Source organism: Hyaena hyaena, unplaced genomic scaffold (assembly GCF_003009895.1).
Source record: "Hyaena hyaena isolate Hyena2069 unplaced genomic scaffold, ASM300989v1 scaffold_99, whole genome shotgun sequence".
Taxonomy (NCBI): Eukaryota; Metazoa; Chordata; class Mammalia; order Carnivora; family Hyaenidae; genus Hyaena; species Hyaena hyaena.
The window spans coordinates 2926262-2952108 of record NW_024080731.1 but is presented as its reverse complement, the minus strand read 5'-3'; the positions used below and the strand labels follow the sequence as shown (position 1 = coordinate 2952108).

General features: G+C 36.0%; 1 protein-coding gene across 1 annotated transcript in view; it reads right to left on the bottom strand.

Annotated features, from left to right (window-relative positions):
- The window catches only part of OTOGL (otogelin like), a 145092-nt gene that overhangs the window by 6826 nt on the left and 112419 nt on the right, over nucleotides 1-25847 (bottom strand). Inside the window, 13 exon segments of the mRNA XM_039235570.1 lie at nucleotides 1537-1641; nucleotides 2075-2253; nucleotides 3297-3360; nucleotides 8097-8137; nucleotides 8223-8327; nucleotides 8852-8953; nucleotides 10327-10434; nucleotides 11575-11679; nucleotides 12159-12371; nucleotides 14451-14636; nucleotides 17718-17859; nucleotides 21202-21416; nucleotides 24339-24528. Of these exon segments, the coding sequence (XP_039091501.1) occupies nucleotides 1537-1641; nucleotides 2075-2253; nucleotides 3297-3360; nucleotides 8097-8137; nucleotides 8223-8327; nucleotides 8852-8953; nucleotides 10327-10434; nucleotides 11575-11679; nucleotides 12159-12371; nucleotides 14451-14636; nucleotides 17718-17859; nucleotides 21202-21416; nucleotides 24339-24528 (1755 nt within the window).

The window sequence follows — 25847 nt, the reverse complement described above, 5'->3', positions numbered from 1 at the left end:
TTCAGCTCTGGTCATGATCTCACAGTTTGTGAGTTTGAGCCCCACATTGGGCTCTGCGCTGACAATGCGGAGCCTGCTTGGGATTCTCCCTCTGCCCCTTCCCCACGTGTGTTCTCTCTCTCTCTCTCTCTCTCAGTAAATAAATAAACTTACATATTCTGAACATAATTTAATCTTTTATTTATATATCAGGCTATCACTGTAAATACTACATATACACAGATGGTTCCTGGATTATTGATAACAGAGTTTTTGTTGCCCTTTACTAAAAGCTCCAAATTATTGTTTTTTCAAGTACACTCTGATTCCTTTTCTCTCACTGACACCTATGTCTTCCTTATCATTTTAGAAGCTTCCATTTTCAAAGCTCCTTCTTCAGAATAATATAGGAGTCCCTGGGTGGTTTAGTTGGTGAAGAGTCTGACTCTGGATTTTGACTCAGGTCATGATCTCAAGGTTCATGAGATGGACCCCTGCTTCTGGCTGGGCATGGAGCCTGTTAAAGATTCTCTCTCTCCTTCGTATAATACAATGTATATTATATTATATTAATTATATTATAAAACAGAATATCACTAGGATGAAACAGAAAAACAATATCAACACTATTTAAATCAGAAACACTAGTTTGTGCATAATGGCGAAAAATAGACTATGGCACAAGACAATTCTTATTCAATAAAATGCACAGGATTGGAGAAATCTGTTTTGGGGGTATGTGAGTAATCCCATGTAATTAAGAACACGAGATGTAAGACCTCTAGATAATTAAACTATTAATGGAAAAACTTAAGGATGGCAACAGTAAATTGGAACTACTTTTAGGTAATGTAAGTTACAAAGATTTGTGTCACTCCCAAATCTGATGCCATCACTAATAACTGCACTAAAGTGAGAAAGTTCCATTTTTCTATTCTAAGGAAGGAGTATGTCAGTCTACAACCCAAATGGAGTTATTATGAGATAATAGGAAAATTCTGAATAATTATTTTGTTAATTTTGGTGGAAACGTGATATTGCATTACTGACTCTTGAGATCTTCTTTGTAAAAAAAAATTGTCAAATACTCAATCTTTTCTCTTAGTTACTCATTGAAATCTTCAATACCTGAAATAATAACATGCTAACATCTTGAGTTTCAGATTTCTATTAAAATGCTTCATTTTAAATGAGTGAATAAAATAATAATGTTTTTCCCCCTTTATTCTAATGATTAGAAAAAAGCAATTCTTAAAGCTCATTCCTTACATCTGGAAAAAAAAAAAAAGAAGATCTGTAAAAAAAAAAAATATCTGTGAGAAATAAGTTTAACATATTCCTTTACAGCAGAAATTATCAGAAACTTTAAAATGTAACAAATGTAACTGTGTCTTGTGTGTTGCATATGAGTGTGTTCATTGTATGTAGAGCTATGTGTATGTGTGTGTGTATGTGTGCGCATGTGACATTTTTCAAACTTATTTAAGAACACCTTCAGAAAATAACACAGAGAGCTACCCTCCAAGGAACATATTTTAGGGACTAAGGAATTCATACCTCATGTATAACTGATGTTCCATTTTCCATCTGAAATTTGCAGGATACATTTTTGCAGGTACCACAGCAATCGTAATCACTTGGAGATGGAGTATACACCTGGTGCTGTGTATAGTGACAGTACATTTAGTTAGCCACATAACAATACCAATAGTTTTAATGAATCCATTATGAAAGCTCTTCCCAGTATAACTATATCTCTCTCAGAACACCCTTAAGCATTTAAAAGGTTGAATTTGGGGCACTTCAAATAATAATTTACTTCATGATTTAGAAATGAAGTAAATATTAACCTTTATATCTAGCAGCCAAGATTCATCAAGCAGGTCAAGTAAGCTATATAGATAAACAGATAATAAGGCTCAAGATGATACACAGGAAAAGGAAAATATGCATTATGTACATTACACATTACTAGATTATTGAACTATTTAAGTGTATACTTTTAACTTACAGAATATTCACTAGTTAAGATTCTACAGCTGCCATTTTATGATTAATTTAACTCTCACCAGCATGACTTACAAAGAATACTTACAATGTCACATTCTTTTGAACAGTTCACCATTGTAAAATTCAGAGTGTGAAAGCCTGTATCGTTATCTTTTTCTTCCAGACACTCCACTGTATAACAGAAATTCCCTTCCAAATACTTTATCATAGACTGGCCAGGATTCAATACTGATACTTCTTGAAATACACACACCTCATCCTTTTCTAAGAAAAGGAAAACAGTCAATGAAAAGTACTATATTTTTAATCAATCAATGGAACTTGTATTTAAGTTTATGTTTTCATTGTGATATCCAATTTCTTCAAAACCAATAAAGATCTTTCCCTTTATAAATTGTTAATAACTCAAGAGTTTACTTAATAATGAATGTAGCACATTTATTCCTGCTCTTTACTGTCTGAACTGCCTTCAAAAGCTATACTTTATAGCACAATTCCAGAATGTTAGACCTATGATCATCAAGCTACTTGTTCTCTCTTCTGGAAACATAACATGACAATTTAACAGAGAAGATATAGAATGAGGCAAAATCCAAATCAATAGTGGTAGGGCTTTTCACTGTAGGATTGTATAACGTTTCATGATTTTAATGGTTATTTTGAGATAAAATGATCAATTTTGTTGTGCTGTAAAATAAATCGTGTTGTACATCATACTTGACAAGTAAGATAGCTAATACAAAGTAAAAGTGGCATATTCAGGTAAGCTAGAATAGTGATGAAAATACAGCTCAGAAGTGCTCTGTGCCTTGCCAACACCGAATTTAAGCCTTTTCTCCTATAAAAATACAAGTTTCAAGCTGTTGAATAAAAGCTTTTTTCCTATTAACCTATTAATACTTAATACAAAGATTTGTTATTTTTTAGAAAAACCAACTCTATGCTTTGCAAAGTTAACATGCGTAAGGATGGAATAGTGATCAAAGTCTCTCATTTCTGGATGGCTATTTTAAAAATAGTAAATATATGTATTTAAAAGGACCATAGAATCAACTTTAAATTCCAAAAAGCCTCTACAAAACATATTTACTGTTCTGTCCCATTAAGATATCTATCAGAACATTTAGTTATTACAAAAGAGGAAACTAAAATATGATAGTGAATGTTTATACTCAAAAACTGGCACACATTTAAGCAAATGGCTTAAAATATGTGATACAACTCAAATTTGTAAAATTTATTAATCGTTAAAAATAGATAAAAATAACAGTCATATCATTTAGAAGTGAGAAAAAAAATATAGTTACCACAGAGATACTGTACGCATCCACAGTCACTCTGAAAGTTATGATCTACCGCAGTAAATTCTCCCTGTTAGAAAGATATTATTATTAAACATGACTTACACAGCTTCTCATACAACAACTATAAAAATATATACACACTATAACAGTAAGTTCCCTACCATACAGCCAGACACATATCAGGTGCTTAATAAATATTTGATAGTGAACAGGCTTTGATTAACCCAACGGTCATTTAATTAACAGCCCACAGAAAAAGTTCACAATAAACAATATGATCATGGCACTTAATCTCTTAAGTTTTAATTTTTTTATCTATTAAATGAGTGAAGGTAGAGAAGATGATCTTTATGGTCTTTACTGACTTGAAATTATTGTTTGGTTCTGAGCTTCTAGTGGGCAATTGGAGATAAGATAATACTTGCTAACCCTGGAAATTTTGCTTGGTGCAAATGTTCTTGATCTTCTCTATCAAGGTGGCCTAAGGTTCTGATGTTTACATGGAGCAAGGATGCTACAGTATAGAAGTATACTTCTATAGTATAGAAGTACAGTATAGAGCAGAAGAGTATGGTAGAGTGACTAACAGCATGGACTCAGGAATAGGCTCCCCTGTGCCCACCTCGAGTCTGCTGCCTACTAGGCTGTATGATCTAGCGCAGGTTACTGAGCCAGTCTTCTCCTCACTTCCCTCATCTGTAAAATGAGGATAATAACATTGCCTACCTCTTAGGTACTTTTGGAGAAATTAATGGGTCAATTCATGTAAAGAACTTACAATAGGGCAGACACACAGAAAGTGCAGTATAACCTTCAGGTGTCGATAAAATGCTTTCATACCAATACTTAAATGTTGTCCTGTCAGGAATGGTGTATATTCCTCTCAGTGTGGGACCAGGCTTAAAGTTTCAAGAACTGCATTTTAAAGAGCAACTTTTTCTGAGGGCATTTCATCTTCATATGATGTCAGTAATAAAATTAACTTGATTCTTAATGTAAAATATGACTCTAATAAATTCATAGTAACATATAAAAGGTACTTTTCCCCATAAGCTAATAATATCTTACCTTTTATAGTGCTTTACAAGCTGTAGTTTCATAAACATTAACTCATTAATCTTTTTTGATTTTTAGTCATTACCCAATTCCAAAGGGATTGGAAATAAAATATTAGAAATATGGAGCTAGATAAGTAAATCATATTCTCCCACGGCATAAGCTCCAAGTTGGTGTAACTCCCAAGGAAGCATCCCTCTCCTTTAAAATCAGTAGCGACATCACCTTAAGCTGTTTCCACTTTTTGGCTACCATGAATAGTGCTTGCTATGAATGGTCATGTACAAGCTTTTGTGTGGACATATGTATTCATTTCTCATGGATATACACCTAGGAGGGGAATTGCTGGGTCATATAACTATATATATATATATTTAGTCTTTTGAGTAACTGTCACAGTGTATGCCAAAGCAGCTGTACCATTTTATATTCCTACAAGTAACATATGAAGGTTCTAATTTCCCCACATCCTTGCCAACATGTATCTGTCTTCTTAGTGGGTGTGACGTGATATCTCACTGTAGTTCAGATTTTCATTTAACTGATAGCTAATGATTTTAGGAATCTTTTCATGTGCTGTTAGCCATTGTATACCTTTATTTGGATAAATGTCTAGACATATTCATACAATGGAGTATGAAGTAACAGTAAAAAAGGAATGAAGTACTGACACATTCTGCAACACAGATGAACCTTGAGATCATTATGCTAAGTGAAAGGAATCACAAAACCACATATTTATATGATTCCACTTATATGAAATATTCAAGATAGGCAAATCTATAGAGATATGACAGATTCCTAAGGCTGGGAAGTTTGGAGGAAATAAGGGGTGATTGCTAACAGTTACAGTTTCTTTGAGGGTTAATAAACTTGTTCGAAAGTTGATTGTGTTGATGGTTGCAGAATTCTACAAACATAAGAAAAACCATGGAACTGTGCACTTTAAATGGCTGAATTGTGTGGTGTGTGAATTATATTTCAATGAAGTTGCTATTTAAAAAAGAAATACTGCAAAGGTCTAACGTAGACTCTTTAGGTTGAAATACATTTGTTGTCTATATGAGTAAACTAATGTGATTTAAAATAATATATCATCTTAGAAACTGAAACAAATATTTAACAACTATTCAGAGTAGGTACTCAAGAACAATGGGTCCGGTCAATGGTTGTATAGAATCATGAGTGTTAAAATTATAACATGCATATGATTACATATATTCAGGTAAGATGTTCAGGAATATTGCAGCTACTGCATATGTTCTGGGTGCCTACCACAGTGCTGATATATAATATAGCAGGCACTCAACAGGTGCTTGGAGTATTGAGTAATGTGAATTTTTGATTCATAATTAATATTCAGACATTGAAAGTTGAGCTAGAAAGCTAGATAGGCCAGCATCTAGTCCAAATATTGGGGATGGAGAAGAACACAGGGAAAGGGTAAGTGGAGAATTGTAGAACCCCACAAGAAGAAACAAACAAATCACCACCACAACAACAACAAAAAAAACAAGACAGAGAGGGATGGACAGGAAAGTGGTTGGTGAGTTGGTGGTCAGGCCAAGACAGTTGTTAAAGTGGCACATACACACGTGCATACACACACACCCAGAGTTAAGGTAACAACCAGACAAAGTTTAAAGAATAAACATAGAGGCTTCTCCCCAAAAGCACTTCAAAAGACCCAGAACCCAGTATGCACAAAATCCCATAGGATGAGGGGTGTTAGGTTTATATTGTGTTTGAAGTTAATGAAATGCCTCACGACGTTGTATTACCTCTTTCAGGCCAGCAGGAGCGCTCTGAGTGAGGCTGAGTACAGGTGAAATCAGAGGTTGTCTACTTGGCTGCTTCTCTGGTGATCAGTGCTTACCCAAGGACCCAGGACTCTTGGACGTGCAAGCCTTGTAACCTTAAAAGTTTTGTAGATCTTTCCCTGTCTCTGTGTATGTGCATGCGTGTGTGTCTGTGTGTCTCACTCCGTTTCTCTCTCTCCTCCTTCCTCCTGCTTTTTCCCCTCCTTGTCTTTTCTTCACCTTGTCTCTTCTTCATTTTTTCCTTTTCCATCCTCCCTCCCCCCACCACCCCCCCACACACATACACACATTACAAAGGGCCAGGGTCTTATTTTTTGCCCTCCTAAATTCACCTTCTCCCCTGTTCCTCTATACAGATCTTGCTGTACCCAAGCTTCTCACTCATGAATGACTAAAAACAGTCTCTGGCTGATCTCCTTCCCTCTACTGTTTTACTGTCCTTGTCCTGCTGCACAGGAAAAGCAAAAATAACTCAAACTCCATTTTCATCATAATTTCCATCCTGTGCAGGACCCTTTCTCTCTTCTGTCATATTAAATCTGCAGTGAGTTCCTCAGATTAGGGCTGTTCTATTTCAAGAGTCTGGTACCATCACCACACAAAATGATTTTCAACAAATATTAGCTGAATGAGTAACTGCAAAGAAGTAAACAAATTAAATCTAAAGCCTTCCAGCTTGCCTTTAAAGCCATCTTCAATATACCAATCTGGATACTTCTTCTTCTCCCATTGTTCCTTGCTCTACCTCAAGTTAGCTTCTCCTCAAGGCAAGAGAGTCATCATTACTTTTCAGAATACATATCTTACCTCACCCTTTGGTGTGTTTATTCATGTTCATCCTAGAGTCTATGTGGAATAGTTCAATTCCTTTCATCCATTATTCTAACCTGTCACTTTCTTCCAAACTTATCTTGATGGTGAACTTCCCTAGAAAGTTCTCCATGACGTATTGTGCTACTTTTGTAATAATATAGCTAATACTTATTGAATCCTTTCTAAGTGTCAAGTACTACCTAAATATTCAATATATATTAACTTATTTCATTTATATGATATAGGTATTGTTATTATGTTTATTTTTATTTTTTAAGTTTATTTTAAGAGACAAAGAAGTAGGGGGAGGGGCAGAGAGGGAAAATTCCAAGCAGACTCTGCATGGTCAACACAGAGGCCAATGCAGGGCTTGAACTCAACAAATCATGAGATCATGACCTGACCTGAAACCAAGAGATGGATGTTTGTTATTATTTTTACATTGCAGATGAGGAAAGTAAAGCATGACTAAAAAAGTCCAAGCCTGGAATAAAAACAAGGCGGTTTAAACTTGCTTTTGTTCTTATTTAGACTTAGGTCTTGGCTATAGTTTTTAAAGGAAATGAAAGAGTTACGGCAAAGTAGAAAGAATAAAGGAACACCAAAAAACACAACATAAAACAACCTTTGGTTTGAGTCCTAAAGATTTCAGTTAATCATTTACTCTTTCCAGACCTCAATTTCCTTATTTACAAAATGTTCATAGATAACAATTATGAAGTAAGAAGGTAGAGTTCCATGTTTATATCCCTTCCTCCTCTGCAACAGATGCATCTTTGGCACAGTTTCATGACGAGTCACTAGGGACACCTCTCGATATTGAGACAATCTTTTTTCCAACGTTTTGCTTCATTTTCAAACCAGTGAAGTCAAGTAGATAATAAGACTAGTAGATTCAGTCACCCACAAAAAAATAACGTATTGCATTTTCTTATCTAAAATAAATAAAAAAGGTTCACTTCTCCCTGATGCCAGCACAGTTGCTTTAACCTACTTCATTATCATTTAATGAGGATAATTTCATTGACTCTGAGAACTCAGATATAAGGGAGATAAAGGAAGAATTAAGCTAATTTACATAATATGACAATTCAATCAAAATGTGTGTTCTTACCACTTCACAAGTCGGCATAACAAGGTTTTCACAGCTACATTCTAAAAGGCAAAAAATCAACATATTTATATTGATCAGAACACATACTGTACTGTAATAAAACTTTGAAGTATGAAAATTAGTTACCACAATGCCACGTTGGACAACATTGACCAGATACATCTTCTTTCACAAGGTTCATATCTTCTGCACAGTTGAGTAGTGGTGTAGGACAAAGATGTGGGTCACAAACTAAATAGAAAAAAATGACATGGATGAAGATTAGCCCCTTGTAGAAGAAGCCTGTCCTCACTACCTACCATGTAGTTCACTGCCGTTGCTGATGTAGGGCACAGATTCCTCTTTCCCTGCTGCTGCCTCTCCCACCACTCAGCGGCCATGTATTTATTGATGAGGTTGGAATACATGACTCGCAAGCAGGTACAACAGTAGTAGAACAGAACAGTTCATCAGGTGAAGGACCCTGAGAAATGCTAGGTGTGCAAGAAGAGAAAGGAAGTGGAGAAGGCATGGAATCATCTAGAAAGCTAGTCATTCTAGGATGATGATAGAAAAGTCGTAGTAATCTATTTGAAGGAGGTAGTGATATTATCCAAGAAGAGCTCTTAGATATAGTAAAACATTGCATATATTTCATATGTATTTTATATGCTAGAACTCCGTGGAGGTCTGATATAACAGTACAACTAAGATTCATAAGGCTTCTTAAATACTGGACACATCTAAATATTTTAAATTAGCTAAGATATACTTACCACAGTAATACTGAGGACAACAAAAATGTGTGGTATTAAGATCCACAGTGAGAAATTCTCCATCAGTACATAGAGGAATAGGTTCAGTGCAAGATTCACAAACTAAAAGTAAAACAAAAAGCCAAAAGTCACAGCTGAGCTAAAAACAAATGATTAATTCAGATTACGACACACATATAAATCATCATGTTTAATAAAATAGGAACCAGGGAAAACAAGGCTTTAACAGATAGATTTCTTCATTTGGTCATAAAAACATTAATACTAAGTAAATATATTGCATTATGCTTTCCAAGCACAGTGAGAGAAGAACACCATCTTATCGGAAATATAGAGCATTAAGATTTCTGGAGCAACTTTCTTTTTTCTAGAATCAAAATGTCATTGATTTATTTACTTAAGTTTTCTGAATTCACTACCCTTGATTACTCCAATTTATGGCTGAATAATACAGTAGGCATCTGTTCTTTGGAGCTATTCAGTATCCCTTTCCCAACTTCAATTGCAGCTCCCTGAACGACCTTGAGGAAATGCCCCACCCACACAGTCTTGGAGTGACTCTTAAGAAAGGTGCCTGATCCTCAGCAGGGCTCTGTGTAGAAACAACCCACAAAAACAAATCAGAATCTCTTTCTATGGCATTTGAATCATAAATAGAGCACACCAGAGCAGGAAATGGATGCTGCTGACTCAGTCATTAGTGACTGCCACCTAGAGTAGCTGATTTCTTTCCTTCCCAGGGCTTGGTCTGCTTCATCTTGCTCCTACAAAATCTTGATCCCCAAGGTTTCCACTAATTGGTTGTGTTTAAGCTGACTAATACCAATCCGTTTTGCCACTTGCACTCAAAGAACCTTAACTGGTACAAAGAGACGTGTTTTGATTTCCTTAGGTACATCTGAAACCTATGTTAATCACTGATCTTATAGATGATAATTCACTTGCAATGAAAAATAGAGAGATTTTTATTTTTCAATGTGCATTTCATCAGATAGAATATATAGCTCCACAGGCAGCCTTTTCCTGGACACCTTTCATTTCTACCATTCTCTTCCAGCATCATTATGCACATACATATATCAACACATGCTATATAAATGAAATTGTAAAGAGGTTCTATAATGGCTTTGCAGAGACCATTATTTTAGTTTGTTCTTCAAGGAAAGCCAAAGCTAAATTTTTCTCTAAACACAACTGTGCTATCCTTATTAAAGAAAAAAAAACTTAATTATATTGTCTTGGGCATGTTTTTGACGGGTATATATAGTCCATATATATGTTAAGGGAAAGTAGTGTTAACTGTAATAATTGTTGAGTCATTTACAATGTTGTACTTACTTTTCAAATGTTCTTATTCAGTTGGGTTTCCATCAATATATTAGCAGAATATTGGTTACCATCAGTCCCATGAAATTTACATCGAATAAGAGATTTTCCCTCCCTTTGTCCCAAAAAGTTATCTCAGGAACACTTACCACAGAGAGGAGAAAAACAGCAAGGCTCTTCCTGTTGAACTTGAATCATGAATTGGTCTTCTCTGCATTCTGGAATTGAAATACTGGGACATTTCAATGGGTCACATTCTGCAGAAACACAAAGACATTTGAAAATGTGTATGGGGTGAAATGATAAATAAAGTGGTATGGTTTACTTCTCTTTGAATTTATCTTTATCCTGCTAACTCAATATGTGTTTGGTGGGGGAGGGTTCCCATACAGCACCAAGTAATTATCCAGACACCAGCTGGGTTTCCTACAATTCAACTCAATTCTGACACTATCTGCAGACACAAGTTACAAGCCCACCTTGTAAGCCGTACTTCTGGCTGACTGGCTATAATCAGAATTTCCACAGCCTCTTTCTCGAGTTTGATTAATTTGGTAGAAATTAATCTAGCAAAACTCAGAAAAACATTGTACTTATCAGATCACCGATTTATTATAAAAGAATATAACTTGGGAATAACGAGATGGAAGAGATCCATAGGGCAAGGTATAGGGAAAGGGCACAGAGCTCTTATGCCCTCTCAGAACACAACAGGCCCCGAATTCCCTTGTGTTCACTAACCCTGAAATTCTCTAAACCTCACCCTCTTTGGGTTTTTTGTTTTTGATGGAGACCTTATTAAACCTGATTGGTTTAATCTTTGGCCATTGAAGATCTCATCCAACCTCCACTCCCTCCCCCTCCCTGGAGATCAAGGGGTGAGACTGAAAGTTCCAACCCTTCCATCACCCGGTTGATTCCCCTGGCAAGCAGCCCCCATTTCCAGATTAGCTAAGGGCTTTCCAAACACAGCTCATTAACATAACAAAAGACACTTTCTAGGTCTCCTCCTTTAGGAAAAGCCAAGGATTAGGAGCTCTGTGGTAAGAAGGCAGTGGAAGACCAGATCTATATTTCTTTTTTTTTCTTTTCTTATATTTCTTATTATAAATCACAATATCACACCTGCTATTTCCTATATATTTCTGCTGATTAAGATGTTTACATTGAGTTAATTATCTAAATACATGTATTAATATAATATATAAACTTAACATTTATATATACATATGTATTTATAAAGAAATGGCAGGTTAAAAAAGAACTATCTTTAGCAAGACAACACCACAATATTTTATAACAAATCATTTTATTGTAGACACTGAAAGTGAGAATCTAATCCACTATTCTGAGCAAACAATGAACCTGACTCTTATTTTTCCTAGCTAATCACTCACCACATTGATGCTGTGGGCAACAAGAAAGAGGACTATGGCCAACAACCAATTTCTGACTATCAGTACATGTTGGAATGGTAGTTTCACACAAGGTCATGTCACAACCTGGAAATAAGAAACAGAAGCATTAAAATATTCGTGAATATAACTAAAATCTGTGCTTCTAACTCAGATCAGGGAAGTAATTCTCACTATACATGTTTTTATACTGCAATTAAATACATTCAGCTCCCAAATGGGTCATATGTGGAAAGGTAGCCAATCTAAGGCTTATTTATTATGATCTTTCACCCTCAATTGTCACAAGTCAAAGATTCCCAGAAACTTTACCTTGTCACATATTATTGAATATTATTAATTGCTAATAGCCAGAGTTTTGCATGTATATTTCCAAAATCAGCAAAAACATTAATGAGGTAAAACTTGCTTTGAGAGACTATAAACAATATTTATGGTGATATTTCTGGTTTTATCTCACCCCTTACTTTTTTTTATACCAAGCATTTATGCACGCCTTGCTTTTTCACAAATAGTATCAACGTATTTTGTGGCATTAACTGTAAGGCTTCAGCCCACATACACACCACAAACTGCCTTTGAACAGCAGGTCCACTTATCAACGATGCTCAGGACAACTTCAGCCTCTCGTTCACAAGTTGGTGAGGGCTCTTCCTCACAGTCAGGTTCTATAGGAATAATACTTCCATTCCCGAAACATTTGTAAAGGGCACATTCGTCAATGCCCCCATTCCAAACTTCCCCAGCAGTGCGAGGCTGGCCTTCACTATCAGTGCATGCTTAAAAAGATGGACAAGGTTATATCATTCATAAGCCAGCCACTAAAATAAATGAAGCTGTGATTCGTTTATTGTTTAGATTTCAGACCATGCTTGGTTCAGCAACATAGATAACATGTCACATATTTATCCTTTCTCCAATTGCCCTTTTTATCAGCTACTAGCTTATGTTTTTCTTTAATGGAATTTATAACATAGTCTACAAAAATATTTTTCCCTCTACAACTATCTGTAAATTTGCATGTCTTCTTCTATAAATAGGATAATTTGTTTATTTCTTACTCATTTTGTGCTGTTAATACAATTTATTTAGTTTGAACAAACAGTAAAATAAACTTAAGTTAGTTTTAAAATATTAACTGTTAAAACTGAGTGGTATTAGAAAAAAAAGCCCTTACCACATATTTATCATTTTTTTCAAATGAAAATTCAAAACATGTCGGCTTTAAAATCTAAATGCTAAATGTGGGAAGTAACTATTTAGTGACTCTTGAGGTTTTATTATTGAAGTTTTACTTAATGATAAATATGGCCCTATAGTGGTTCTTTTAAAAATAATAGAGATGAGGGGCACCTGGTTGGTTCAGTTGGTTGAGTAACTGACTTCAACTCAGGTAATGATCTCACAGTCTGTAAGTTCAAGACCCACATCAGGCTCTGTGCTGAAGGCTCAGAGCCTGGAGCCTCCTTCAGATTCTGTGTCTCCCTCTCCCTCCCTTGTCCCTCCCCAGCTTGCTCTGTCTGTCTGTCTGTCTCTCTCTCTCTCAAAAATAAATAAATATTAAAAAAATAAAAGATAATAATAGAGATGAATAGTGACCAACATATCACCAGCCTCATATGAACTTCTTTTCTATTATTCTCTTTACTGTCAAACCAACCTCACACATTAAAAAAACCCCAAAAAACAAAAAACCAAAAAACATAAGCACTCCTGTTTATTCTCAGTCTTCTACAAATACTCTTCTCAATGGCAAACACAAACTTTCTGGAACAATCTGTGCATTTCACTTCCACTTGCCCATTTTCTTTCATTATTAGTTAAATCCTTTTTCTTCTAACCACAATGATAAGCCCTATGACTGGAAAAGTACTGCACTACAGTTTCCTCAATTTTGTACTATTTTCATCTGCAACCACAATAGAGATGGTGAGTCAGAATCAAGTGGTTTCAAAACGAAAGTAAAAAAAATTAAGTGTTTTTTCCCAGATAATAACACTATCTGACATTTCTCAAATAGTTATTTTTCTCTAGGCACTATTGCAAAATACTTTGTACTATTTTATGTATCCCCACACTAACCTCACAGGTTAAGTGCTATTATTCTTCCCATTTTACAGATGTGTAAGCTCAAAAAGGTAAAACTGAATCATTATTAAGTGAAATAATTGGAATTTGAATTCAGTGCACATCCCATGTTCTTAATTCTTAGTTTGCCATACTTTTGCCCAATTATTACAGGAATAGGTAGAGATTAAAATATATAACCACCATGGGTTAAAAACGTGATGAGGATTAAGGGGGACACTTGTGATGAATACTGGGTGTTGTATGGAAGTGTTGAATCACTAAATTCTATACCTGAAACTGATATTACACTGTATGTTAACTAACTGGAATTTATTTTTTTAATTTTTATTTATTTCTAGGAGAGAGAGAGAGAGACAGTGTGAGCAAGGGAGGGCCAGAGAGAGAGGGAGATACAGACTCTGAAATATGCTCCAGGCTCTGAGCTGGCAGTCAGCACAGAGCCCGACGCGGGGCTCGAACCCATGAACCGCGAGATCACGACCTAAGCGAAAGTCGGACGCTTAACCGACTAAGCCACCCAAGCGCCCCTAACTAACTGGAATTTAAATAAAAACTCGGGACAAAAATAAAAACCTACATTACCAACAAAGCTTCTAACTTGGGTCACTTCAATTGAAATCATATTAAAATCAAACTACAAGTGAACTGCTTTCCTTTCCAACACCTATATAACCTTTGATCAGTCTTTCTTAGCACATCTCCTCAAGATCTAAAGTTTTATTTGTTTGCCAGGTCCCCAAGAAGTAATTCTGCACTCTGCTGCTTACCACACTCTTCCTCTGGAATGCACTGAGTTGCATCTGGCCTGTGAAGAATGGTTCCATTTTTGCACACACAATCTTCTCTTAAATTCAAACATGAAGAGTGTCCAAAGAACCATCTGTTCAAACATGTTCTTGCTTCACAAGTCCTCACACAGGGTTGATATTCCTTCCCCTCTGGGCAATTCAGAGCTATAAATAACAGAGAACACAATTTGCTAATGATAAAAGTCACCTTTTTGAATTATAGGAAAAGGAAGAAGTGTCAGATTTCTCTTGGAAAACTAATTCTGCCCATTTCAGTCTCTACAAAGTTCACTTTTCATTTATTATGGAACCAAAAACTGGAAACAAAACAAGCAGTAGGTGTTTTTGAGCATCTTCAGATGTCCGGCTAGTATTATATTATGTTACAGTAGGAAAAGTTCATCTGATTTGTAGCAAATAATATGACCAGTAGGCACCCCAGATCTGATTGGGATAAATATAGTTTCAGCTAGTATGAAGTTACTTCTCTGTGTAGTGAGGATATACAACAGTCTACTCAGGATAAGCACAGAAATATGCTCTGAATATATAACTCAACCAAGTCATCAACAAGAAAAATGCTGCATAGTTAGGTTCAATCCTTCACTGTCACAAGAAACCACCACTGTGAGCAGTTTCTAAATGATGTTTGCAAAAATTCTTTTGATTTTCAGTGATCTTAAAAAATCATACTTTTAGGAGGGTGCCCATTTCTCCACATCCTCGCCAGCATCTAGAGTTCTCTGATTGGCTCATTTTAGCCACTCTGACTGGCGTGAGGTGGTATCTCAGTGTGGTTTTGATTTGTATTTCCCTGATGAGGAGGGATGCTGAGCATCGTTTCATGTGTCTGTTGGCCATCTGGATGTCCTCTTTGGAGAAGTGTCTGTTCATATCTTCTGCCCATTTCTTCACTGGGTTGTTTGTTTTTCGGGCGTGTAGTTTGGTGAGTTCCTTATAGATTCTGGATATTAACCCTTTATCTGATATGTCATTTACAACTATCTTTTCCCATTCCGTTGGTTGCCTATTAATTTTCTGGGTTGTTTCCTTGGCTGTGCAGAAGCTTTTAATCTTGATGAGGTCCCAACAGTTTATTTTTGCTCTTGATTCCCTTGCTTTTGGGGATGTGTCAAGTAAGAAGTTGCTGCAGTGGAGGTCAAGGAGGTTGTTTCCTGCTTTCTCCTCTAGGGTGTTGATAGTTTCCTGTCTCACTGTTGGTGGGAATGTAAACTGGTACAGCCCCTCTGGAAAACAGTGTGGAGGTTCCTCAGGAAACTAACAATAGAACTCCCTTATGACCCAGCAATAGCACTGCTAGGAATTTACCCAAGGGATACAGAAATGCTGAGGCATAGGAGCACATGGACCCCAATGTTCATAGCAGCACTCTCCACAATAGCTAAAACATGGAAAGAGCCTAAGTGTCCATCAACAGATGAATGGATCAAGAAGATGTGGTTTATCTATACCATGGAATACTACATGGCAATGAGAAACAATGAAATCTGGCCATGTGTAGCAACATGGATGGACCTTGAGGGTGTTATGCTGAGCGAAATAAGTCAGGCAGAGAAGGACAAATATCATATGTTTGCACGTATAGGAGGATTAGGAGGAACTTGACGGAGGAACAAGGGGGAGAAGAAGGGCGGAAATGGTGGGGGAAAGGGAGAGAGGCAAACCATGAGAGACTCTTGAATGCTGATAAAAACTGAGGACTGATGGATGTGGGGGGGAGGGGGGATGGGCATGGAGGAGGGCACTTTGGGGATGAGCACTGAGTGTTATGTAGAAACTAATTTGACAATAAACTATTTGTAAAAAAGAAAAAAAAATCATACTTTTAAAAAATGAACACGTAGCTGGTGGGGATATAAATTGGTAAAATCTCAGTGGGAAAACAATTTGACAGTGCCTCTTAAAGTTAGAGATGCCACACATTTCCCATGAATCAAGTAACCCCACTCTTTTTTTTTTTTTTTAATGTTTTATTTCTGAGACAGAGAGACAGAGTGAGCAGGGGAGGGTCAGAGAGAGAGGGAGACACAGAATCTGTAGCAGCCTCCAGGCTCTGAGCTGGCAGTCAGCACAGAGCCCGACGCAGGGCTCAAACCCACGAACTGTGAGATCATGACCTGAGCCAAAGTCGGACACTTAACCTACTGAGCCACCCAGGCGCCCCAAGTAACCCACTCTTGAATAGTGATTACCTCTGGGAGCAAGGAGAGGTAAGGGATAGTATGGTACACGAGGAGCTGTTTTATTTCTAAAACAACATCATGTAACCAGTGTTTGGGATATATTATTCTTTCTCTACGTATTTTATTTTTTCTTCTAGGGAAAATGAAAACTTTTATTTTATCTTAGAACATTTCACTAACATTCATTTTGACCATCTTTTACCACTTAATCCATTTCATTGCTATTTCTTAAATTAAATTAACATCGTTTTCTGTAAAATGTGTCCAGGACTGGTGGTAGGTTGAATAAAATTTTTATGAAAAGCATTACAACTTGATGAGAAAGCATGAGCCCTATAGATAAAAATGGGCAAACTATATAATACAGAGAACAAACTAAGAGTGGATGGGAAAGTAAGGGAGAGGGGAAAATGGGCGATGGGCATCGAGTAGGGCACTTGTTGGGATGAGCACTGGGTATTGTATACAGACAATTTGACAATAAATTATATTCATTTAAAAAAAGATTAAAATGGACAAAGAATACATACAAAAGAAGAAGGATATGCAAACATGTATTTGGAAAAAGATTGAACCTAGATATCGATCAAAGAAATCCAGAAAGATTACTTTCCAGAAAGTGGATACAATATCAGGAAAGGAGGGAAAGGGGACAGAAAAACTTGCATCCTCTTCACAAGCTGGGGAACAAGCTGGGCAAGTGAAGCAGGTGGAATCAAAACCAGCAAAATGTGCTCTGGGGTACAGAATTCAAATCTCTTTTCCATTCCCTGCGATTTCTTCCACATCTCCATTGATTTTGCTAGTTAATATTTTGTAGACTAGGTTTTCTTTTGGGACAACTGATGCCAACCGTAGGTTTGGATCAGGATGAAAATAGAAGTTGCCTATGTGGGAGAGCTGACGTCTAACTTCTAGGTTACATTGATATGCATTTTATTCTTGGGAAATTATTTTGTGATGAAAAATGAAAAGAAAAACAAGAAAATGAAAAAAATGCTTTTTGATTGTTAGAAAGTAGTATCTGAAATGTTCTACTTACAGCAGTAATCTGGTGTTCTCCACTGAATACAGATGTCGAACCTGCTGCACAGAGCCACATATGCAGAAAGTGCGTCGCATTCATAGTTCCAAAAGTAGGTGTAGTTGATCCACATCTTTTCACAAAAGTTCTGTGGTGAAACCTAGAGATACATTTTGCCTTGGGATAAGTTCTGTTGTTTTATTTCTCTAACGGTCCTAAGTTAGACTAAAGCTACTTGGAGAATAAAAGGGTGGCAAGTTAATATTTGTTATGGCTCTTTCTTGACCTTAGATTCCCAATTTCATAATACTAGATGTCAGCTCTGATGGTACAATATTTTAAAACCCATTCTAGATAAGATAAATCTTGCTTACACTAATCTACATAAATCTATCTTGTAAAGATGAAAGAGAAACAAAGTATGTGGATCTAGAAAAACCTATTTCTGATATTATACCTTGGTTTAGAATTTTCCTTTCCATTACTGAATAGGACTTTAATCCATGACAGATAAAACCAGAAGTTCCCCAACATTCCATAATGATACATGGCATTACTTATTAAATGAGGCTATAATGCCTCTCAAAAAATGTAATATTGAACATTGAATAATTTATATAATTTGGCATGCCTCAACTTAGAGACACATTTTTTTCCTACAGATTGTTTCATTTTGACCTAGAAAAGCTTGAAATCTAAATAATTTAACTTGTAACATCATTTATTCCAATTTTTCTCTTTACTCATTCATTCAGCAAACATACTAAACATCCACATGCAGATGCTAAATTCTGATACAGTTCAAAGTGCCAGATAAAAATACTTAATATTTTCCCCATCCCATCATTTCTTCTTCAAGGTCCAGGTCTATAAAAACCAAGATTCTACATTCTTTCAGTTTTCTGAAATCTCCTCGGTTTCCAACCACTTTACTTTGTATGGAATACTTGCTGTGATCAAGAGTATCCTCATTGTCAAATCCAGGGAACACTGCTAATTCCCTTTTTAAAACCCTCCCCTTGGACTTTGAGTGTACTTCATTCTATTGCCTGTTCACCTGTTTATTGTCGGTTCCTCTACTGCCTAATATTCTGAGTGTTTCTCTAGATCCCATCCTCAATAGACATGTCTACTAGCTACAGATGTTCTTCCTAGACTCATACTACCAATTTTTGGCATGTAAATCTTTTCCTCGGTTTCTTCATAAGTCAATAATAAACTTACTACTGCTTAACATAGCTGTGAGCTGATATATGGTAAACATATAGAGCAGATTCTGGCACACTGCACATTACTTATTGTTAGATTTAAAAATCCATATGCAAATGACTCCCCAGACCTGCTCTCTGGCCTCACCTTACCCCTTATCCTGGCTCCAGAATTATGTTTCTAAGCTTTTTCTGGGAGTTTTTGCTTTGAAATTCCATATGACATAATTCATCCAAAGTAAAAAGTTATATACATTTCTACTTAATCCACAAAAGCTGATTCTCCTGTATCCCCCATTCATTATTCACTTATGCATGCTTTCATACTTTATTGAACACCTAACTACGTATCAGGCATGGTGCTATGCATGAGGAGTATAAAAGTCAATAACACAGACCTATTTTCTGCCTGTGGATCTCATAGGTTAAATAGGTCTTTGAATAGAAGCCAGGAATCACCATGTTAACATGAATCAGAGGACACAAGTAATCAGCTAGAAAACCTAGGAGCTTACAAGCCCACTATCAAGAAAAACCTTGGAATATTCAGAGTTGAAAGGAGACAGGAGAGTATAGCACAAGAGGAAGCTAGAGAAATAAGTGGGCCAGAGCGTAGCAGACCTCGTAAGCCTTGATAAGAAGGTGGTTTGGCATGTACTTTACATTTCAGTGAAAGACACTGAAGGGTTTTAGGTAGAAAAATGATACAATCCAGGCAGACCATATGCCTGCTATGTGGAGATTTTCAAATGAAGATGAAGCTTACAAGTGGGAAAAACAAATTACCTGCATTCCTTTCTTCTGCCATCCAATTCACTGGGAAGAGATCTGTTCCTTGATCTGGCTATGATAGACTAAATGGCACCCTTTGTTGCCTTACTAAGCCTTTAACAGTTAAGCCGGAAAGTTTCCTGATTTAATCAGCATTCTCAGTTCTCCATTAAAAATGCAGTTTTTAAAAAAATCATTATGCTTTAAAATGACACTTAAGTGAGTTTTAAAGTTTTTGTAATTTTTTTCATTTTCTGCTTTTCAAAAAAAATGTGAACAATTAAAACCTATCTTCTTCCATGGGATGCCTGGGTGGCTTAGCCGGTTAAGTACTGTTTCTTGGTTTTCAGCTCAGGTCATGATCTCATGGTTCTTGAGTTTGGACCCCCATGCTGGGCTTTGCAATGACAGAGCCTCCTCTCTCTCTCTCTCTCTCTGACCTTCCACTCTACTCTCTCTCTCTCTCCTTCTCTCTCTCTCTCAAAAATAAATAAATAAACAAAGAAAACAAGCCCATGACTTCACATCCTTTGCCTTTTCCTGAGAGAACTCCTGGGGCAGGCTGAGGACTATGGAGTCTACACTCCACGGTCTGACATGAGAGGTGTCGCACAGTGAGCTCCTTCCTGCTTTGACAGTTCCCTCATCCTCTTTCCCAGGATCTTTCCCTCAATATGTCTTACACTCAACTATTTCAATGTCTTCCTAACATGGCCTTTTACACAAAACTTGCTCTTACACATACTGTTGTATCTGCCTAGGTGTCCCTTCCTCCCTCTTCTCTCCTGGAAAATTCATCCTTCTAGATAAATCAGATATCTATAAATACAAGAAGTCTCCTCCAAACCTGGGCTCCTATGTCCCTACAGACTGTATGTTGTCAGATATCTGTTCACAAGCTTGCTTTTGCACCAGACCTCCTGAGAACAAGGGAGAGTCTTGTTCATCTCTGGATCACAGGAGTTTAACACAATGCCTTGTAGGTGCTGGATGCTCACAAACTTTTCATTAAATGATTCATGAAGTGCTATATCTGTCCCTAATGATGAATCTTCTTTTAATGATACAGGTTATTTAAAATATCTACTAGTCACATGAAGTCAGAAAGTTAGAGACAAAGAATGGTTAAATTGAATATATGACAGGTTGTTACAAGTATACACCTAAGAGGCCAGGATCATAGAGAATTGATACTATCCTCACTGTCTTGGTTTCTTTATTGGGTTATTAAGTGACATTGATTTCTTCCTCCTAGAGGCATTTATTTGTAGGACATAATTTCATTCTTTTTGCAATCTGTCGATAGAATTCTGAAAAAACATAGGAGAATGAAAGATGATTATTCTTCCTATCTCTTTAAGTCTATAAAAGTAAACGATTCTGAATTCCAAAGCATACTGACAGAAGGTTTGGGGCTAAACTATTCTCAGTAGAAGAACATCATAGAGAGAACAGGAATTTATTGGCTTTACTCTCAATATGTCTAACATGACAGTTCTTATCTATGGTTGCTTTTAACTTACTTTATTATGGCATGGAATGAAAACTCTTCTGTTTAATAACTCAATGCAGTGACTGCAATCATGCTCAGTACAATTCCTAGCGGGTCTTCTTGTGGTTACTTCAAATGATTTCTCAATTTCCCAGCTCTCAATAAATAATTCTATGTCTTCCATATTTGTAATAATTGTGCCATTTTGCATCCTTAGGTCATCATCTGGATCTTCATTGCAAATTCCTAGAAAGATATGTAACATTTAAAAGGAATTTTTTTCCACTTAAACAATATGTAGGCAGCAGAAATAAATCATTTTAATAATTGATTTCAAGTGAATAAATTATTTACTGAACAAGGTGCCAAATGTATATCCTTTAACTTTAATGTTGATGGATTTTTGAATTGTGTATCTGATTATTTGATAAAATAGTATAGAGTTGTCTTAACTAGATAAGAAATAACCCACAATCCTGGAAGTCAAGATATGTGGGAAAAAAATGATAGAAAATGAAGAAAGAGGAGATTGACTCTGCTCCCACATTCTTCCACTATTACTACTACCTCCTAATTTAAGAACTAGTTCTTAAGCTTGCCAAGATATTCCCTAGAATAGTGGGTGTTTGGTGATTGCCTCCCAGACATCCATTCCCCCAGGAAAACCCTACCTGTAAACATTAAATTTTTCCTATCAGGAAGTATCCCTGTCCCATCACCACTATAAGAGAAGGCTATGATTGGCTTAAGGGTAATTCTTACTCCCTTGCATTAACAGCTATTGCAGGTAATAAGCCAGTGAGGTGAGGCAGTCACCTAGACACATGGATACATTCAGCATTTGGACAGTGCTGCCAAACAGAATCTGACCTGGAAATTCTAAAACATAGACAATCTTCCTTCCTTAGGATGGCATGGCCTATTGATGGTTATATGTTTTAACTGCTATGGCCTCTAGTTTCCTGAGGAAGGCCAGACTGAGGATGGGACTTACTCTTTATCCAGGGTAGTACAGAGCCAAGGGAAGTGCAGAGAGATGCCTCAGAACCCTGATCATATGTGATCTGAAAGGACATAATCTTTCTTAATCCCTAAGGCTCCAATTATAAAAGATATAACTTACACATCTTTTCCAAGTATCAAATCTTAATCCTCAAGTAGATATATCAAGATCATAAGAGTTGCTGCTACCATATTGCCTTGTCCTTGTGTATACGCAAAGGACTGAATGCAATGCAAAAACAAACAAATAAAAAACAAAATGCATGCAAATGAACTATACTGTAAAGCAGCTACTATTTTTTAAGTCTAAACTTTCTTGGAATAAAGTAATTGCTAATAAAAATACATTTTTATTGTAATGCCAGGTATCACCCCTGTAAACTTCACAGTGCTGTACAGAACGAAGTATCCATACAGACCTCCCCTTCTGGGGTCTGTGCTCAATTTAGCTCACACTCTTGTTCATGACAACTTCTTCAGCCAGCACCCAAGCTAGTAGACATGAAAGCAACCAGATTTCCCTTTAACAAACCACTCTTCTCCCACTATGGAAATTATGAACTTTAGGGAGTGAATCTTGGTTAACAAAAAGGTGATCCTAGCCTTTTTTTCTATAGTAATTACTTGAGAATCCAGTTAGCAGAGTGTGTCTCTAAAAACATGAGCTGACAATGGGGAGGGGGAAAACACAAAATCAAACAGAAATCATAGCCTATAGAAGTGATAAATCGTCAGAGAAAGTATGCATTCCCAAAGTCTCTGTGTATTAATCAATAATAACTGTTGATTTATTATGTATAATCAATACTATACATACTCAAAAATAACCATTTCCACAGTGATAACCTTTTGTGCTATGTTTAGTATACTATAAATAGGCAAGGAAATATGTAAATCTTTTTAGCCAAACTTCGCATAAATGTTTTAAAGAAGAAATCAGGGTGTTTTATGTAATTTGCTAAGGGAAAGGACTTGGTCTTACTTGTTTTTGGGTTGCCGGCACCTAGCACTGTGTTAGAAACTCAGAAGGTGATCCATAAACTTTTAATCAATTAATATTTAGTGATATTAAAATAGATATATTTGTACTAAGCTAATATTTATTGATTGTGTGTATTAAGCAATGTGTCAAGTGTTTGACATTAACTTTCACATTCAATCCTAACAACAATCTTGAAGGTAGATTATTGTTATTCCCATTTTAAAGATGAGGAAACTGATGCTCACTTAAGGGCACAGAGCTATAGGCATGCCCAATGGTTCAGTCAGTTAAGCATCTGACTCTTGGTTTTAGTTCAGGTCACAATCTCATGGTTCATGAGTTCCAGACCCACATGGGGCTCCATACTTACAGTGTAGAGTCTGCTTGGGATCCTCTCTCTCTCCCCGCTCTCTCTCTGCCCCTCCCCTGCTCATGCTTTCTCTGTCTCTCTCTCTCAAAATAAATAAATAAACTTTAAAAAAAAAGAGCATAAAGGTACTAAGAAAACAGCCTCCATCAGACATCAAAACCAGTCTTACACTTTTTAATTTTGTTATGTACTTATAGGTATTTCTAATTTATTTCCTTTGGCTTATAATTCTTTACGTGTCTATGTAACATGGTGTGGTATTAACCTAGGTGTAAAGATACATCTAGGCATTACACTTTATAACAAAACTCTGACACATATTGAGAACATTATGTTCTGTCTGTGTAACTTTCAAGGTTGCTTAAGCAACTAAGTTTTCCCCTATTTCAGATTGTAACATAATAAGGAAGAAATAAAATTATTTAAGCCTTTAACCTTTCTGTAATTCCTATTTTTCACTTATAAACTAACAGTAATACCAACTTATGCGGGCTATTTTTAGAACCGAATAAATTCAAGTATATAAAATAATGCTTGGAACCTTATTAATGATTAATAAAGACGAACTAGTAGAAATACAAACAGTATTATCGTAGTAGTAAACATATATTTCCATAAAATACACAGATTGAACTGTTATTTCTTGCTTCTTAGCCTGCTTATTGAAAGCTACTGATTCCTTTAGTATTCACGTGAGGTATTGAAAGCTAACACCACACCTCGAATATAAAAAGTAGGGCATCAGGGGCCAAAATGGTATAATGTGGACAAGAAAAAAAATAGAAGAAATTGAGATTTGAAGAGCAATGCTCACCACAGAGTCCTTCTGTGTAAGATGACAAGTTAAATCGAGAGCCAAAATGAATGTCTATGATCCCTGTAAGGTGAGCCCACTTTATGATTAGTCCAGCTGGAGTCATAATCACATACATGGTACCAGAATCTTCTATGGACAGTTCTTGATTTGAAAAGGGCAAAGGTACTACAATAGAATCCACTTCTACCTAAAATAACAAATTTACATCTGTTAGAAAACTGTTTATGTTTAAATGTGCACTTATTACAAGTAGGAGAATTCAGATGACTCCATTTCTTCTTGTTGAATATAAACTATTTCCTAAGTTTTTAAAAATCTCTTTCTCTGCTGCTGCCACAGCTTCTCATAACTTTTAACTTTTTTATTATTCCTTTGTTGTATACTATTATATTCAGTATTTGCTCTAACCCTATTGCCCTTTATATTCTTCAAAACTAACTTTCTTCTGGATTAAGTATGCTTTTCTGTTGGTTTCCCTCAGTCTGTGTTGATTATACCATTATCTACTAAAATGAACTTAAGATATTAAAGTTATGTTCAGGATGTTTTCTTTAATCTGGGTCCTTTCTTTGATCTTCTAAATCAGTGTTTAACTATAATGTTCCTAACAATCATCTCTCAGGCTTGGTAAAGATTAAGATTCCCAGCAATTCTATTCCCTAGGTTTGGATGAAATTCTAGACTATATTTTTAACATGTACTGTTGGTAATACAAATGTAGGCAGTCTGAGGATTATATTTAGAAAACCATCATTATAATGATGGCAAAGACGTGGAACCAGCAATAAATTTGTCAGTCACGCCTCACCAACCAACCAGCTTCTCATTTTTATATTTTCCTCATACTGCTCCCTGCAGGCTGAAATATCCTTACTCCTGCCTGGTTAATTTCTACTCTTGGTTTAAGATTTCTCTCAGGTGTCGTCTCCTCCAAAAATACCTATTTGACCTTTCTATAAGCTGCATTAAGAGACTTGTTTTGGTGACATATTAGTCTTACTCTAGATGCTCATGTGCAATACTCCTATTGCTTTCTAATTGGCAGACGTTTAAATTTAGGCACCTCACATACAGCTACAAATTACTTCCAACCAGGACCTGTATTCTTATCATCTAAACTCTCATTAAATAATTCTTAAATAATTAGTTTTTAACTGAATACATGACCAGTGATGAATTCAGTCAAGACCAAAAATAAGCTCTTTGGCTCAAATGCTCACAATAATAGCAGTGACCAGATTTGAATTTAAATTTATTTCCCATCCACTTCTTGTTAATACATCAACCTGATCAAATCAAAGGTATATACAAATGCTATCATCCAAAACATTACACCATTTATGTATTTTGCTTTACCTAAAATTAAAATTTATAATACCTTACTATATTTTAGCTTCATTTTAATATTTTTTCTAGTCTAGATGTTTGGCCTGTGCTAAAAAAAAATCTTTCTAGAAGGTATATAACATCTCAGCCGTTTTAGCAAAATCTTTACACACTATTTTC